The sequence below is a fragment of the Ammospiza nelsoni genome, chromosome Z (genome assembly GCF_027579445.1).
Source record: "Ammospiza nelsoni isolate bAmmNel1 chromosome Z, bAmmNel1.pri, whole genome shotgun sequence".
Taxonomy (NCBI): domain Eukaryota; kingdom Metazoa; phylum Chordata; class Aves; order Passeriformes; family Passerellidae; genus Ammospiza; species Ammospiza nelsoni.
In genome coordinates, this window is record NC_080669.1 from 67,626,876 (window position 1) to 67,644,007 (window position 17,132).

At 35.4% G+C, this 17,132-nt stretch overlaps 1 protein-coding gene across 5 annotated transcripts in view; it reads right to left on the bottom strand.

Moving 5' to 3' along the window:
- MEF2C (myocyte enhancer factor 2C) overlaps positions 1–17,132 on the bottom strand; it is a 120,812-nt gene that overhangs the window by 48,578 nt on the left and 55,102 nt on the right. For all 5 annotated transcript variants that reach the window (XM_059492552.1, XM_059492549.1, XM_059492548.1 and 2 more), the window contains one exon: positions 15,848–16,051. In XM_059492552.1, the coding sequence (XP_059348535.1) occupies positions 15,848–16,051 (204 nt within the window). The remainder of the gene's footprint in view (positions 1–15,847; positions 16,052–17,132) is intronic.

Consider the following 17,132-nt stretch of genomic DNA (forward strand, 5'->3'; position numbering starts at 1 on the left):
GGGGTATTAGAAAAATCATGGCTGAGAAAAGGCAAGTTCAGGAAAAGAAAGTGCAGGAAAGTTCAGAAAAGAACAGTTCAGGAAAGGACAGTTCAGGAAAAGAAAGGACAGTTAAGGAAAGGAAAGTTCAGGAGAGGAAAGTGCAGGAAAGTAAAGGAAAGTTTAGAGAAGTTCAGGAAAGGACAGTTCGGGAAAGGGAAAGGGAAAGGGAAAGGGAAAGGGAAAGGGAAAGGGAAAGGGAAAGGGAAAGGGAAAGGGAAAGGGAAAGGGAAAGGGAAAGGGAAAGGGAAAGGGAAAGGGAAAGGGAAAGGGAAAGGAAGGTTCCAGGAAGGGAAGAGAAGGGCCCAGGAAGGTTCCAGGAAGGGAAGGTTCCAGGAAGAGAAGGTTCGGAAAGGAAAGGTTTGGAAAGGTTCGGAAAGGAAAAGGAAAAGGAAAAAAATTCTTATCTCAGAATCTAAATGTTTTGTTTGTGAAATTTGTCTTCTTCTGGAAGCAGCGAAAACATTTTAAATGTTAGAGGTTTTTTTGCTGAAAAACTGGATTTCTTTTTGGGACAGAATTATAGGTTTGTAAGATGTATTGGTATATTGGTCTGGCAAAGTCTTACCATCTTAGATCTTAAAATCTTTAATCATATGGTAATTACAGAGAGAGATCTGTGGGATACAAATTGGTCTCCATTTAGGTGCCCTAATTCCATAGCGGAGATGAACAAATAGAACAGGATTTTGGCCTGCCTAATTTTTCTAAGACTTCAGAAACAGGCATGAAGGACACTGTGAATATGGGTAGAATAGATATTGTTTCACTTGATGAAAACTGTAGTGTGGGCTCTTGATCAGTTTTGATCTCTTGCTCCTGCAGCAGAAATCACTGCTCTGCCCTGCCATCAGAAGCTTCTCACCCCATGCCAGAATTGTGGAGCTGGAGCAGTCAAGGGGTGGGCATACATTCCCTTCCTCAGACTCTGCTGTGAACATGCAACTTCCAATGCAGGAAAGACAATAAATGTCTTGGGGACACTCACATCTCTAGATAACACAGGTGTTTCTTCAGATGTTCACAGAGTCAAGTCACAGATAAGAAGGGGAGTTTTTTAATTAAAAACCCCAAATCCAGAGCTGTCTGGAGGACTGCTTCTGTTTTAATGAATCGACCAATATGAAAAGTTTTGCACCACGGATATATATAGTGGTCTGGGGACTGTGTTCCTGAGAAAAAGGTAAACATTGATTTCTGGCCGAGAAATCAGAAATATTCAGATTACTCTGAATATTAAATCAGAGATATTCAGAAGCTGCTAGTGTAATAATTTTTTCCTAACATACTCAGCCTGTGTATAAGGAAGAACCATACAGGGTCCTTTCCCAACAATGAGTTGAAATCCACAGTGCAAAAGCACTATTCCCAGTCTTCTTGTGCTAGAAGCTTGGACCAACTACAGACCAAACTTGAAACCATTATGATGTGCGATGGAAAAACAGTGATATTTCTGCAGCAAGAAAATTGAGCTCATTTACTTATCATCCTGTCTACCTCTAAGCTGTATGCAGCAATCTGCCTGCTGTCACAGAAGCCAGAGCTCCTTTCTAAGCTCTGGAGAGCATTTACAGTGCAATAAGCAGCCTAGAGTAAAGAGTATTAGATAGAATGAGAAAGGAATACTTAAGGTTCTCTAACATTTATTCTCTAACATTTATTCTGAATGCAAAATATTTAATCAGAAGCTAACTGTACAAGATTGACTGGGATTACCTCAAAATAAATATGGCTCTGCCTTTTGGTATATTAAAATTAAAGATCTGGCAAGGAGATTCTGACTGATTTTAGTGGGCTCAGGCTTTCACATAGGAACTTACACTAGTGAAATGGACCATCAGTGTCCTAAATAACTAAAATTTCAATTCAATAATGCTAGAAAACCTTTTCCATGAAGAGGCCAAGGGCCATATATGAGCCATGAGTATACTAGAATTTCTCCAGTTCAGAAGTGCAAAATTTTGGTCCTAGAATCTATAGAGAGATTTGCAGTCCTGAGGTTTGTCTAGATTTCTCAACATTGTGAAACTTTGAAGTAAACTGCAGGAATGCTTACTTACATTGATCCCAAAGTCAGCAAGACTGTCATTCTCTCTGGGTATGGTAGATCACAAGACCCCAAATAAAACAGCAGTGGCAGGAATTGATGAGTACTTCTTTTATTTCTGCCACTCATTTGGTCATAGAGATCAGTTGGAGGCAGACTTCAGAACTTTTCAGTTTAGTCAGGCATTTTATGCCATTACCCTTCACGAAGAAGGAAGTGGAATTAAGAACATTTCTTGCAGGAAAAAGACTGTACAGGAGTAGGTGAATTTCTCATATTCATTAATGGAAAAGGAATGAAAAAGTTAATCTGTAGAACAAACAAGAGAATTTTCTATAACCCTTGGGATCCAATATGTCATCTCAAGTCCAAGCCCAGAAACATCTCCCTCATTCAGGATACAGCTGTGAATCTCTCATGAGTATTACTATCAGGTGAGTTTAGTTCAATAAAATGCACATTATTGAAAAAGGTAATTTCACAATTGTCACTTTATATTTACATATCTAAAGGGGACCTAACTGTTCAAGAGTTCTTCTAGTGTAGCCAGCTAATAAGAACCCCCTTCTCTTCCTGCCCCCAACTTGAAACCTATAAATTAAAATGTCTCCAGGATGGTGAAATGACAGTCCTTCTTTCTAAGCCCCCTTGGAACAGAAGCAATTTTTAAAGTGTCAGGGTAGGAAAATTGTCAATGAGCGATGTTCTTTCTTGCTGCAAGCTTATACTAAAACCACAAAGAGCAGTCCACACCCTGTTGCAATTGCCTTGTTGGAAAGAAGGGCCTTTTGACAGGAAAGGGCTATGGAATATATCCAGTAAATGGTTTAGGGACATAAAAACTCAGTTGGGCAGTACCTTCTATTTAAGCACCTGATCGTCACTGGGAATTCACAGTGTGTTAGGATCTGAGGCAAGGGAAGATTTTGGTGCTACAGAACAGGATCCAAACCTAGCAGTATGCGACAGAATTGTGAATGACCCAGAGCAAGCAAATGGGTTTTCAAAAATCCTATATTTTATCAGAAGCATCAGATGCTTATCCAGGGCTACAGAGATCCCTTCACCCACATTCCTGGATATTCACATATTGACTTAAGCACACTGTCCCCTCCTACAGGCAACTTTTCAAATACTTGAAGAAGACACTCTTAAGAAAACTCTTCTCTTCCTGATTTTTTCTGTATAACAGCTAGTGGTTAGAAACACGATAACTGGAAACATAAGTTCTATTTCTTCCTTGATCTGAATAGGATCAAGACTATTGCTAGAAGGAATAGATTTACTCGGCTTCCTATGCTCTAGACAGTTCTAGATAGTTAAACATATATATAATTCACTGTAATATTTTGCATTCGTGCATTAAAAAATGCACAATTTGTTCAGCCAGGGAAACAGAACTTGAAAGCAGACAGAGTTCTTTGACTTGTAATAGCATTTTTGTTTGAGGAAAACCTGTTGAAATTATTTGGGTCTTAAACTGGGACTGGGGAAGACTGTCAACTTTGACCCATTGGGTCAATACTTATTAAGCACAGGTCCTTAGTAATGTTCAAGGTCAAATAACAGATTGTCCACAATATTCATGTGCCTCCAGATGAGGTTTTTGGACAAATGACCATTGCCATATTGTAAGGCAAATTTAGATACTTCTGCAAAACATTTTTAGATATAAGATGGAAAGTACTGAACATAATTATGAGCTTTTATTTGTGAGTTAAACAATACATGTGAAATTTACATCTAGGGTAGCAAGCTTCTTTTCAGACAGTTTACCAAAATGTAGCTCGGATGCTAAGGCACTGGTACCTGCTGGAAGAAATCCATAAAGTTTCCATTGTACTGATATATGTTTAAACACGTTAGAAGCATGTAATAATGAATCTTTGGATTACAAAAATGAAAGGAAAATTCTTATGTTTTTTCGCTTTTCATGTTACAGCCATATTGTAGGAAGCTAAATATTTAAATGAGACATTCCATTTGGTACTGCTTCTTTGCCAAGACCTTGATCTCTTTTGAACCAATCTCTAGCAGCTGTATTGTTTAAACTACTTTTGTTTAAACACTTCTATAATTTGTTTTCTTTGAAGAGCGTGTGTACAATAATACTTGATTAAAAAAAATCTTACTTGAACAACCCAAAGTAAAACACATGATAATTTACATAATTCTACACTATAATTGTCTATAGATCACACAGGATGATATAAATAAATGAGTTTGAGACTTTTTTTAATCCAAGCATATCCAATGTATCACAGATTTTTACTTTTTATGTTTCTGTCTATCACACAAATAATTAACTGTTTAGAACATACATCATGCAACTTCTTTTAATAGCTTTTACTTCCTCATTAATGGCAACCATATATAGAAATATCCATGGCAAAACTAAGGAAGGAAAACAGAACCACCTAAAGTTTTGGATTTAGAGGTTGCTGTATAAAGAAAATGTTGACTGAATGTTTTAATGGAACTTTTCTAATGGAATGAAAAATGGCTATTTAAGATTTAACAACACTTAACAGCTCTGGACTATGGACTTTGATTCAGAACTGACTATAGACTTGTGATTATTAAAAATGTAGAACAACAGAGCACATGTCTATTGGAGGTTTTATAACCCTTCAAATTTGGTAACTAAAAATAATTTTATTTGTGTTATAGAAAAAGATACATAGAGGCCTCTCTGAATTCAGAGCAAACAGGGTCTAATCAATATCAAGTACAAGGATGGACACAAATGTTATACTACACAGATAAATAATTTATAGTTTCTTACTGTAACAAGGAAGAAAAGTCAGTATATTTTGAAGTTTAACAGAACTTTCACCAGACCTATGAAAACTTTGGAAAGCAATTTCATAAAAACAGTGCTATCTGTGTGCAGTCTAGGGAAGGAGAGGTATGCAGGTATTTTGCTTCATGCAAATCACATGGGTAAGGTGCTCCAGCCTGAGCAGAAAATTTAAGATATTGGCTCCCTAGCAGGAGAGTAAAGTAGGCAAAAAGCCAGGATTAGACTGGCTTTTCATCCCTATCCTCTTTGGTGATGAAATTCCTCTTGCAGAGTGCTGTTGTTTCTCAGGGAATTCACGACTCTGTGCAGGGAGTTTTACTTCTGAGTATAGCTATAAGCGCTACTCATAGTATGAACTACTGGCGGTCCAGCTCTGTCACCCTTACTGACACTGGGACTGCCTCAGAAAAAGAGCCTTGATTCTGCAGAGACTTGCAGGAGCATTCCATTTTCTTTCTGTGAGAAGTTTCAGTGTCTGAAAGGCGACTTCCATAAATAAGTCTTATTTATTTTAAAAAATAAGACCTATTCTGGTATCGTTTACTACAAAAAGAGACAGGATCCGTAGAAAGTTTTGTCTGTGTTAGTAACAAGGCAGATGTGAATTTTGTCAGAACACTCATATTGACATCTCTAGGCTTTAATCAGGGACCTAATAAAACCCGAATAGTGGGCTTTGCATAGGAGAATTTTTTGACTTTTGCTACCATAAGGCTCTTTTAACTTTATGGAGGGTAGCTTAGACTCCACATTGGGAAACATTTGCATATCAAAAAAACCCACATGAATGTGTAAGCATATAAGAATCGTGCATCACGTAACTGATTTTGCTAGAAACTCAGTGTTGCATAATCTTCAATACTGATTTAACAAAGAACAGTCAAGAGCTTATGGGAACCCAATGCAACAAAAAGTCTTGGGTGGAAAAGAGGGCAAGGTCATATTAAAGATGTGAGATAAGAGAATATGTAGTATTTTTACATTTGTCATTATCACTGCTGCATACAAATCTGGGTAAACAACCACATTTTGTATCTGTCTTACAAAACAGGGATATTTTAATGATGAAAATTAAAAATGGGCTGGTCACAAAAGCTTTTGTGTCTGGAACACAGCTGTAAGTAGCTCACTACCTAGGTTGAAAATGGTAATGCAGGGTACTGTGTCCTATTCTTCTGTGCTTGAAGTGAAGATACAATAGTAGAATTCAGCCTTGGTAGTTGCTAATACACCATGCAGACACAATAACATCCTCTGTACTGCATAAAGGAATCACTTGTGGCCTGCCTCCATTACAAAGAGCAGAGGGGGCCAACATGCAAGAAGATAAAATGCCCTACAAGGGGAGGGAGACCAGTAGAGTTGATGTACCCAAATACAAGGGCCTTGATTCTTTTTCGAGTGATTTAAGTCCCTTTCCATCAATCATCATTCTTTGTCTCCAGAATCTTATCACAAGCAGCATTACAGGAACTCAACAAACAATACTCAGGCTCAAATAACCCTGTGAACTGCACTGACATTTCCACACCCTGTTGCTGTGTTTGACCAGGTTACTCAGGTTAAAAAAAACAATCAAAAACAAAATGCAAAAGATTCTGTACAGAACAACAACACACATTCTTGTTTTATATAACATGCCCCTCCTGGTGTTTCTTCTGCTCCACAGTACTACTGATATCTCACACTGCAATACTGCAATGGCTATGAAAAACTGCAATAGAGAAGAAGATTGACTTTCTCTAATTTGACAGCTTTTCAAGTGAAAATTTTCTGCTTTGCAGGCTTCTCATCAGGTTTATTTTTGAGTAAATTAGATCCTGCCCTTTTCTATTTCAATCTTCCACAGTCTTTTGGTGAAACTTGAGTTTCAGAACACTTACAGATTAAAAAATGTATATATCTGCAGAAATGCTCTGCAATTAAGATTTAATTTTTCAGTGAAATAAATAATATCTACCAATTCATTTTTACTGCTCTGAATCAGAGTAATAAATTTTTCTTTCTTACTGATAAGAAAGAAATGGCACATTGCATTTTGAGGGCACATGAAATCATTGAAAAGCAACTATTTGTTTCATTCATTCACGCTAGATATGTGACATTTCATGGTAATTCTTGACAGAACACTTCAGTCATTGCTTGTCTTAAAATAAATTAAAAAACAAGTGGAATGTAAAAAAAATGGACCTTAGGAAAGTCAGCTGTTTTTGACACTAAGTTAGTTTATGTGAAATACAGCCTTGTATTTTAGAAAATGTTTATGATCCATGAGGAAAATAAAGTGTATCCTTGGGCTAAAATATTTATTGGCACCTAGGAGTCTGAAGGGAGCAAGTCAGGCCTGTGGTTTTTTGAGGGCACTTTATCATCGCCTGCGTTCTCAAAGGGATCAGTGAGTGAATAGAGCTGGATTACTCACCCTTCTATTCCACGCCTATTCCTCTCCATTTTCCTTGGCAAGACTGACTGGCAAGCTATTTTTAGTGAGACAGTTCTATTTTTAGACAAATAGCAGTTAAGACACATTGTTAGGAAAAAATAAAAAAAAAAGAAAAACACAAGGAGGAGGGAATGAGGTTTCTCATCACAGATTGTGAAGCAAGCCCTTCAACCTGTAACTTCGGGCATTGCAGCTGCTTCCAATCTTGGAAAAATAAAGAAAATTCAGAGTGCAGGGATTTAAAAATAAACCTAACCTCTGGCAAACAGACCAAAATAGAACAACTATGTGAAACATTGATTACAAAAGCAAAGAATGTTTCCCAGTGACTAGATTGGGATAAAACTTTGGAGCTATTAAGGTCTGAGAGTGTAAGATACTTGATACTTGATACATGTAAGATACTTCCAGCTCCTTAGCCAGATATATAACATTTTGAAGAAAGAAAGGGTGCTCTGTGAAGTAGACCTTGCTCTAAGAAATACAGCTTTAGAATTCCAGTTTGGCAAAAAAAAGGAAGAATGAAAAATGGGAAATATGTTTATATTCTGCACATATTTTTCACTTTCATAATTTCAGAATTTTGCAACAATTCATCCAAAAAATTTACTAAGTTATTAAAATGTTTTAAAAACTATTACAAAACAATAAAAAATAAAATTACATGATCCTCAAGAAGGTTAAAACAGGACATCCAGATCGCCTCCTAAATACATTCAACAGAAGCTTCTCTCGTATCATGTGCTTCAGAATTATTAAACTTGGATCCATTTTATCTTTTTCTGCTCCTTCTCTCTTGTTCCACATATGGAAAAGTAGCTCTTAGGTGAGTGCCTTTCTTTCATTTGAGATACATATTGAGACTCACAAGCTATGTATCATGTTAACCAAATCCTTGCCGAAATAAATTATAATTAAAAGTTTTCTGTTTTTTTTGAGACAAAGCAAAATGAGAAAATTAATTGTGCAACTTCCCCGTTGCTCCATTTTTTCCTGTACCAAATTAATTTGAAATATAAGAAATCCTCTACTTTTCTTTTTCTACATTGCATTGCAACTAAAGTCTCTGACTTATTAAATGAAGAGTAACAAGGAGATGCAGAATTATCAAGGAGAGCTTGAAAATAGCCTGGGATATGAAGAGTCAAAAATCTCAGGAGGATAAGTGGGAGGAAGGGAATAAAATGCTACTTAATGAGTGCAGTAGAAGGACTACTTTGGACACTCTCACTGACTGGAACAGCAGTTCCATTGAGGGACTACTTTGGATGGAATAGAATTGTCATACACAGTTTTCCAGCTTTGAAGTTTTTCTGTGCTACTATTTACATGAATCCCAAATTCATGGAATAATAAAATTAGACAAGAATGTCAGCTTTTGTTTAGAAAAGATGTATTTCTAAAGCAATTACTTTAAAAAATGAAATCAAGATTGATAAAATGCACAGACTTGTAAAACTTTTGAAACCAAGATATTTTTACCTCTGAGATTTTTTTAACCAGTCACACTTAGAAAAAACACAGAAAAAACTCACATGAGGACATTAATTTACAAACACATTTTTCAAATTGTGTTCAATTTCAAATTAATTGGCAAACAAAGACCAAAGGAAAAATGCTGAAGATATTGCATTCAGTCCTTTGGTTCTGTCATACATGATATTGGCAATAATGTTGGGTTTGTATTTTCTAAAAATGAAAAAAGACAAAGGCATTTAAAAAGCCCAAATAGTCATCCAAAGGAAATTTTTGGCCAGTTGACTCTTTTCAAATGTCTGTCCTGTGAGACTGGTACCACGAGCTGTTTTTTTAGCAACAGGTCTTCAACCAATTTATAAAGGAAATCAATAATGCTATCCCCATTTAAGAAACAGTAAAACCAAAGCATTTAGAGGAAACGTGACTTATCCAAGGCCACAAAACAATATTTGACAAAGCTATTAATAAAACCGAAGTCTCATGAGTCCTAGTCCAGGGCAGTATCCAATACACTGCACTGTCTTTAGATCAGCCTGAATAACCTTTCTTACATACAGGCTTACTTTCCATACTGTCTCAGGTCTTCAGCCCACAGTAGCTGAAAGAAATCCCCCGATTTCAGCAGTTCAAGAGCTGACTTGATGTCAATTTCACAGCTTGTTTATATGCAATATTGTGTTAAGATGACAAGAGAAGAAAATACATTTATTACATTAAACAAGCTACAACAGTTGCCTTAACTTTTCCTAAAAAGAGAACATTTAGAGAGTTGTATGGGTTTATTTACTATGATTATACAGATAAGAGTCTTAATTGATATGAAGAGGCTTTTACAATATAATTAACCTCCTAGTTAGTCATTAGCTCTGTGACCTTTAGAAATAATTGACAGAAGTAAATTTCTTTTCTCTTTATCTCATTCAGAACTTTCACATCAAGTGACTAAACTTAATGTGCCATAGAATCCAAGCACATCTGTAAGGACTGATGAGATATGGTGCAGTAAGACCATAAGCAAAACAGGACTGTGGCATTCCTCTCTGGCACCAATACTGTCCATGCCCACCTGACTGCCATTCTCACAAACTCCAGCCTTCTGAACTGAAGCTTTACTAAGTTTTAACTCATGTCCCTCAAGGAGATATTTAAAAGTAGCCAATTAACACATTGTGGCTGGCCATACTAAAAACAACTGGATTTTCAGTTCAAAGTAGTTTTTCTACAAATCTGTGAAAGACTGAATTGCCATCAATAATTGGATGTTTTCACTAGACACTTTTTTTTTTTTCCCAGAATAACAATGGTTTTTATAACCAGCAAAAAAGCACACAATAAAAAAATTCTGAATGCCACCGCCCTGTAGGTCTTGGTATTACTATGTTCCTTGCTATTTTAATGTTAAGGTCTTTGAAGATATCTGTGTGTTGTAAAACACAAAGGATGAGCAATCTGCAGGGAGAATTTCACATGTTCAGAACCTCACTTCTTCCTCTTAGGCGAAAATGCAACTGCAAATGGCACACATTTCTTCTGCTATGTTAAGACTGCTCTCCCTCGCCAAATACAGAAGTCCACTGGAAAGGGGAAAATACTCTGTGAAAGGTCAATTCACCAGTAGTTGCTAGAGAATGAACATCTGTGCAAAACAAGTTAAAAGGACAATTCTAGATGCTCATAATCCATGAAAAAGAATCTATAATGTATAAATTAAAAATGTGACATATTATTGCAAATTAGAACTACTTATCTTTGTTTCTTTTGTTTTGTTTTTCCCTGGGAAACCTGCAACCCCATCACAATATCCCTAAAATAATTTACTCCTTAGAATACTTCAGATTAATTCTTGATGAAGTTTTCACTATCACTAAAAGCAAGAGTTCACCCAATCCAAGTTTTGCAAACTTACCTAATTTGCATGAGAAAGAGGAGGCAAAAGAGGATGCAGGACCACCAAGTATAAAGGAAAATCAGTCCCTAACAGAGTAAGACAATGTATAGATGAAAAGCCAGATAAAGTTAAGGTTTTATTGAAGCAGAAAGACATGCCAGTATATTGCAGGAGCTGATATCTTCCTATATGTAAAAATCCATGTTGAGGACCATTAAATCCTTCTAACACTTGATTAAAAGAAAATTAGAGAGAGAGAGAGAAAGAGAGAAAGAGAGAGAGAGAGAGAGAGAGAGAAATAAAGGAGAATTGAAAACTTGTACCAGAAATAGAAAGATCGAAAAATAGGTAAGAAGAGATATTTCAGAAAACACTGAGCTGGTAGAAGAATTTTTTGTAAGGTAATGGAGGTTTTAATTTAATTTGCAAAATGAAGATATTTGGTGGATGATTAGCATTCATGACATAGAACCTCAGCAAAATCAAAGATGAATGAAGTCTGTGGTTTGCTTTTTCCTCTGCTACTGATCAGTGGTATGGTAAAGGGGAACTGATGAGATGGATGTATGTGTGCCTGAAAATAGAAAATAGGGGTGAATTTCAAAGAGCTGACTTAGCAAGGGAACTTGAACTAAAGGTAGTGACCACTGAATCAGCAGATGAAGAGAAGTCAGGTGGAGAAAGAGAGACAATAAAAGCAGCAGGGTCAAATAAATTAATGGATTGGGGGTTTAAAAAGAGCTAAAAGATAAAGTAGTGAATAATTTGTGGAGGAATGTTTTATGTGCACACAGAGCAAGGCTCAGCGTATTAAACTTAGTATACTAGAAACTGAAGCAAAATCAAGAGTCAATGAAAACTCACTAGAAGTCTTCTAAAGCTAAAACAGTAGCTGATGCTTTGACATGAAAGAAATGAGAAGGAAAAAGGGACAATGAGATAGAAAATAGGCAAGAAGTTCCACCTTAAATCAGCAATGGCTTGCTGGCTTAGACAAAGAATCACAACAGATTTCTATAGCATAGTTAGACTTTTAATTATATTTGCAGCAAAACATTTCCCCATATTCCTACTCTGAAATCTCTCCCCTTCCATCTAAGGCTGAGGTCTTTCCTGAGCTCCTAAGTACTGAGCTTACAGTGTTACAGAACTGGATTCTTGTTAATCACAGCAGTGTGGCAGAGGGATATCACTGAAATAAGTAAATAAAATAAATACACCTACTTCTGTTTTATAGAAACAAGGAAAGGATGTGGCCTAATTTCTAATAAATCCAAGCATACATAATGCATGCACTTGACTGTTGTAAAATGCTGTCATTTTTTTTCTTTCCTATTTCCTTATTGCCAAAAGTAAGTTATTGCATAGGCATACACAATTATGCTGGATATATTATTATTGGAATTTACATACACACTAGGAGGTTGGCATAAAGATGAAATGTTTTATTTCTCCTCTGTATTGAATGAACTCACCAGACTTTCTGCTATTCCTCAAAATAATTACTAAATCCAGCAAATAATCTCACTTTTTAACTGAAGGAAAATTGAATGAATTACTGTAGTATGAACAGTTTGGTGGGTGAGGACAGATTGGCTTCAAATTTAAGAATCCAGTTAATGCTAAATAGAAGTTTCAGAATGTACCTTTTTTGTTTAGTTGATTTTGTTTTGTTGCTTTTTTTTGTTTTGTTTGTTTGTTTCCCAGAATTAATGCATATCTCCATGCACAATAATTGTCACTGTTGCTTGAAAGGAATAAATGTGTAAAATGCATATATTTTCTCCTTCATGAGTACATATTGACCTTTATTTGCCCTTGTATGGTGTAGGTATATTTACTGGATCTTTACTGAAACACATTCACCTGGTAGACAATTTTTGTGACCTGAAAAACTCAGATATATTAAATAGCATGTTAATCAACTTTGTTTTGATGAAGCAACTGGAAACATCATCTCAGTTATATTTATTGCATGTAAATAAAATTTCTACATTTGTAAAGAAAATAAGAGCTATTTTAAATCATTAAACCAGAAAACTTCAAACAACAGAAGTAACTGGCCTTTACAATTCTCTAACTACTAGCATTCCATTTTTTTATCAAGACAGATTTATTGATATCATCTATCTCTAAGTTGGGTGGAACCAATTTTCTGTTAAAAAACAGTGCAATGTTTGTTAGATATATGATCATGTTTTCTTCTGTAGATGTTACTTTAAGTAATAAGTTATGGCCCAAAGACTTACTTTTTCATAAACGATAAATATAATTAATCTCAGTCATTATATTGAAAATATTTGCTTAATAAAATTAACAGCTTTAGTTAGATCTGCATGAAAAATTATATCCTTTTTGTACTTGAATAGCAGTGGTTTTAGTTAAAAGTAATTAACTACATATTAGAGAGCTGCTCTTTTAATTTCCTTCGAATGTAGATAGTAAACAGAACTTACACCTCATTTTAATGACTGATAAAACAGTTGTACCACAACTTAAAAGTGACTAAATAGTCAATATTATGCTGAATGTGAACAGAAATTGGATACCAAATTGAAGACCTTTATATGGTTGACAGTTGTATTTCAAATTTTCATTGGTCTGCCTAAAAAAGATTTCTCTCTTGAATGCTGTGCAGAAATCTATAAGAACAGCAATGCACTTGTCTTCTGCTGAAATACAGTTATTGAATAGACATTTAGTTGAAAATGCTCAGATTTAATAGTATTGTCTTCTTCTCGGCTGCTGTTGATTGCTCTAGAAGACAAGACTAAAAACTTTTACCTGTGAAATCTAGCTGTCTGAAATGGAAAAGAAGATGGACCCCTAACATGAAAATATGTGCAATGTGTAATTAATCAGTTTAACTGATCAATTAAAATTCCTAATTGTGTGGCAGATTTATATCCTGTACCTGAAAATAAACCCAAACTACACTATGAGTCAAGCCATATATCAAAGCTCTATCCTCTACTGTACTTGTAAGTGTGCTGTTCATTATCCATTTAAGGCATGACAATATGGAATTCCTGTTCAAAACCTACATGCTGGAGAAGGACTCCTGGGATTCTCAAACTCTACTAGTACTGATATAACACCATATCAGTACTGGTATTTTATGTTATAGGCAGAACATGGAAAAATGTAGCAGAAAGTCAAACTCAGAGCTGATAGAGCATTCACTTCATCTGGCATTTCATGTCTATTGTTCAATTTAAGTAACATTTATTTCAATTGTCCATTTTTATGTTGTTCCTTTTAGAAAAGTGAAAAGACTTGCCCACCAAACTTTGGGTATAGCCAGAAAATTACACATCTGCATGCAAAACTGCTGATGAACCTATCCAAATTGGCCTGCTGTTTATGCAGAAAGGGATTTTGCTGGTGCAGTGCATTATCTTTCTGAAAATTTCAACATTATTTGAAATTTTAAGTTTTCATTCAAGATCCTTGGATAACCATAGTCCTTATGATAAAAAGTATTCATTCATTGTAAAGCAAGCAATAAATCCCTAAGTGTATTTCTACCTATTTCCACACAAAAGCCTGTAGGAAGAAGAAAAGATATCACAGGAAACTCTTCTGCTAAGAATTTCCTGGCCTTTTGCCACTAAAAGAGGAGACGACTTAATTTTGGGCATAGAATTTGAATTCTTTCGGACTTCCCAAATCTGGGGGGCAAGAAGGGCTTCATGTATATACAAAGGATCTGAAGTAAGAGAGGGAAAGAAATTATGGAGAGGAGGAAGAAATTATGCACTTTCTTCCTAGTCTTAACTCATATAATGTTTTTCTGCTGTCAGAACCTCACCCTCTTCTAATGGGGGGCAGAATGTGAGGGAGATAAGGAGTGAAGCAAAACAGTAACTTCCTAGATACTGACATAAGGAGAGACAGAGAAGGGACATATATTCCTGTGTGTAGTTTATGCCCATCTAAGGTGGTGTGACTGTGACTCTGTAACAAGTTTAATAATCTTAATTATGCAGAACCTTTTATCCTTTTAAATATTTTATGTATAAATAACTCACTAACTTACATTCTAGTCTCAAACACATGACTAACCCTGGTGAAGATTCCAAAAGTATGAAAGTTGTATTTCAGACAACATCCAGATCATTCAAAAATCTCAAACTTACTTTATAAAGATCTGGAGTAAACTAAGCATATACATCAACATATTCAGGATTGAATTTTCACTGACCCTTAGGACAGGTCATCATTCTTCTATTATGTTTTTAATTTATACCATTAGATCAGTCATGTGCTTTAAAAACAGAAGTTGTATAGGCCATATAACCTATTTTTTAGATATCTGTCTAAGATACGAGTGCTTTTTTTATAATAACAAATCATTGAAGGCTTTATGTATTTTGCATAGCTTGAATCCAAATGTGATTGCAACATACACTGACTTTTCTATGAATATTAGAAACTTAAATTTTAAAATTTTAAATTTAAATTAATAATTTCAGTAACTGTAAATAAAAATTGTTCCTTATAATTGTAAAAAAATTAAACAGTGTTTCTAACATTCTGATACTATTGCATTGATACTGTCACTATTGTATGATGGTAACAATATTCTGTGTGAGTAGCTGGTATATTTTTACTGTGCAGACTGTAAATTAACTTTTCTTTTGTATTTTATTAGACACCCTCGGTAAACAATCAAAAAGCTAAGAAAAGCAGTCAAATTCCACCAACAAATGCCTCTAAATCTTCTTCCACATCTTTTACAATGTATTCTTAATTCCTCCTGGACAGACAATATTATAACTTTTTGATTGTGGAGACAAAGTATGCAAAGTCTTCTGGAGAGTCTGTCCCTGGAAGAGACTAGGAGACAAGCAAGAGATTCAGCTGGTAGGTAGTTGTCAAGGCATGGAGAGGATTAATGCAACAAAGTGACAAAGCAGCACAGAAACCTGGAAAACAGGGAGCCAGAAATCCCTTTGCAGAAGTTTCTGCAAGACTCAGAAGGATAAATGCTTGCAAAAGATGTGGATTTCCTGCAGCTTTGTCTTTGTCACCTCCAATGCTCAAGCATATACACCACTGTCTTGCTCTGTTCTCCTGCTGCTATGTCACTTGAAGACACAACCTACTTGGAGCACCTCCATCTCAGAGCAAAACACAAACTCTTACCTCAACAATATCTGAATTTGTTCTGCTCTCATGTGGCTCATTATACTCCGTATATTTCAGCAACACTTTGTCCATATCAGTGCTGGCATACTGGAACAGTTTGTTGGTGCTGTTGAAGATTATTAGAGCAATCTCGCAGTCACACAGAACACTAAGCTCATAAGCCTTCTTCATTAACCCAAATTTCCTCTTTGTAAAAGTCACCTGGAAAGAAAAGCAAAAAACGTCCATGAGAAAACCACAAGTTAATCTCTGTAGTCTTTCTCCTCTTTTTTGGAGCTATAATGTCTGAGTGCTTTGTCTTTGAATTGAACATGCTCAGAAAACAAATCAATGAACATAAAAGAGTTCCAAAATAGAATATGTATGTGTGTGTGTTGCATGTATTACACAAGGGAGAAATACCTAATTATCATTGCACTAAATTTGAGATACAGGTAAGGACTATTTTCATTTACTGGTGCTATGAAGTGTTGATACTGCAACTTTAACTTTTAAATTCAAATATCCTTTAGATGCATACATCTTTCTCATCAATATTTCCAAAATGCACCTCAGATGAGCAGCTGTAAATACCTTGAACAAGTGCAGTCAATTCTGATTTTTCCAATTGACTTTGATTTCAACTCCTGCTAGCTTTGAAGCAAAGAAATTATTTCATAATTATTTAAGTATTCCAAAAGAGATACATTGCTCATGTACATATACATATAAGTGCTCATGTACATATACATATTCCAAAAGAGATACATTGCTCATGTACATATATAGATATGTATACATATATAAAACACACTCATGATACTTTTGAAGAAATATCTAGTGTGAAAAATGGCACTCATGAGAAAAGAGAATTATAAAGCATGAAAGAAGAAAATATCTGGTCAGCAGCCTTTGAAACAAAGTGTTTTCTGAACACACACATATGATATTTTATTTCATTTCAAGCCATATGCTTAGGAATATGAACTGGCATTTTTAGTACAAAGGGTCATATTATATAGGAAAGAAATAGGGATTTGTTTGCAAGTTCTCAGTAGGCCAGCAAATGCCCCTACATAATGCAAAATCCAGGCAGTATGAAAATTATAATTACTCTCTTCAAAACCTTAATTTTCCACAGGGATTGTTTTGACTATGAAAGACCTGCACATCAAACAATTTTTTATCTGCTTTTCTGCACTAGGTTACAAGTTCCAGTTAGACATGTGACTTGAAATACGAAACTACTACGAGCTGTTTAAGCTAATTGTATGGTTGAATTTTTCTCCTCTGTTTCTTCATC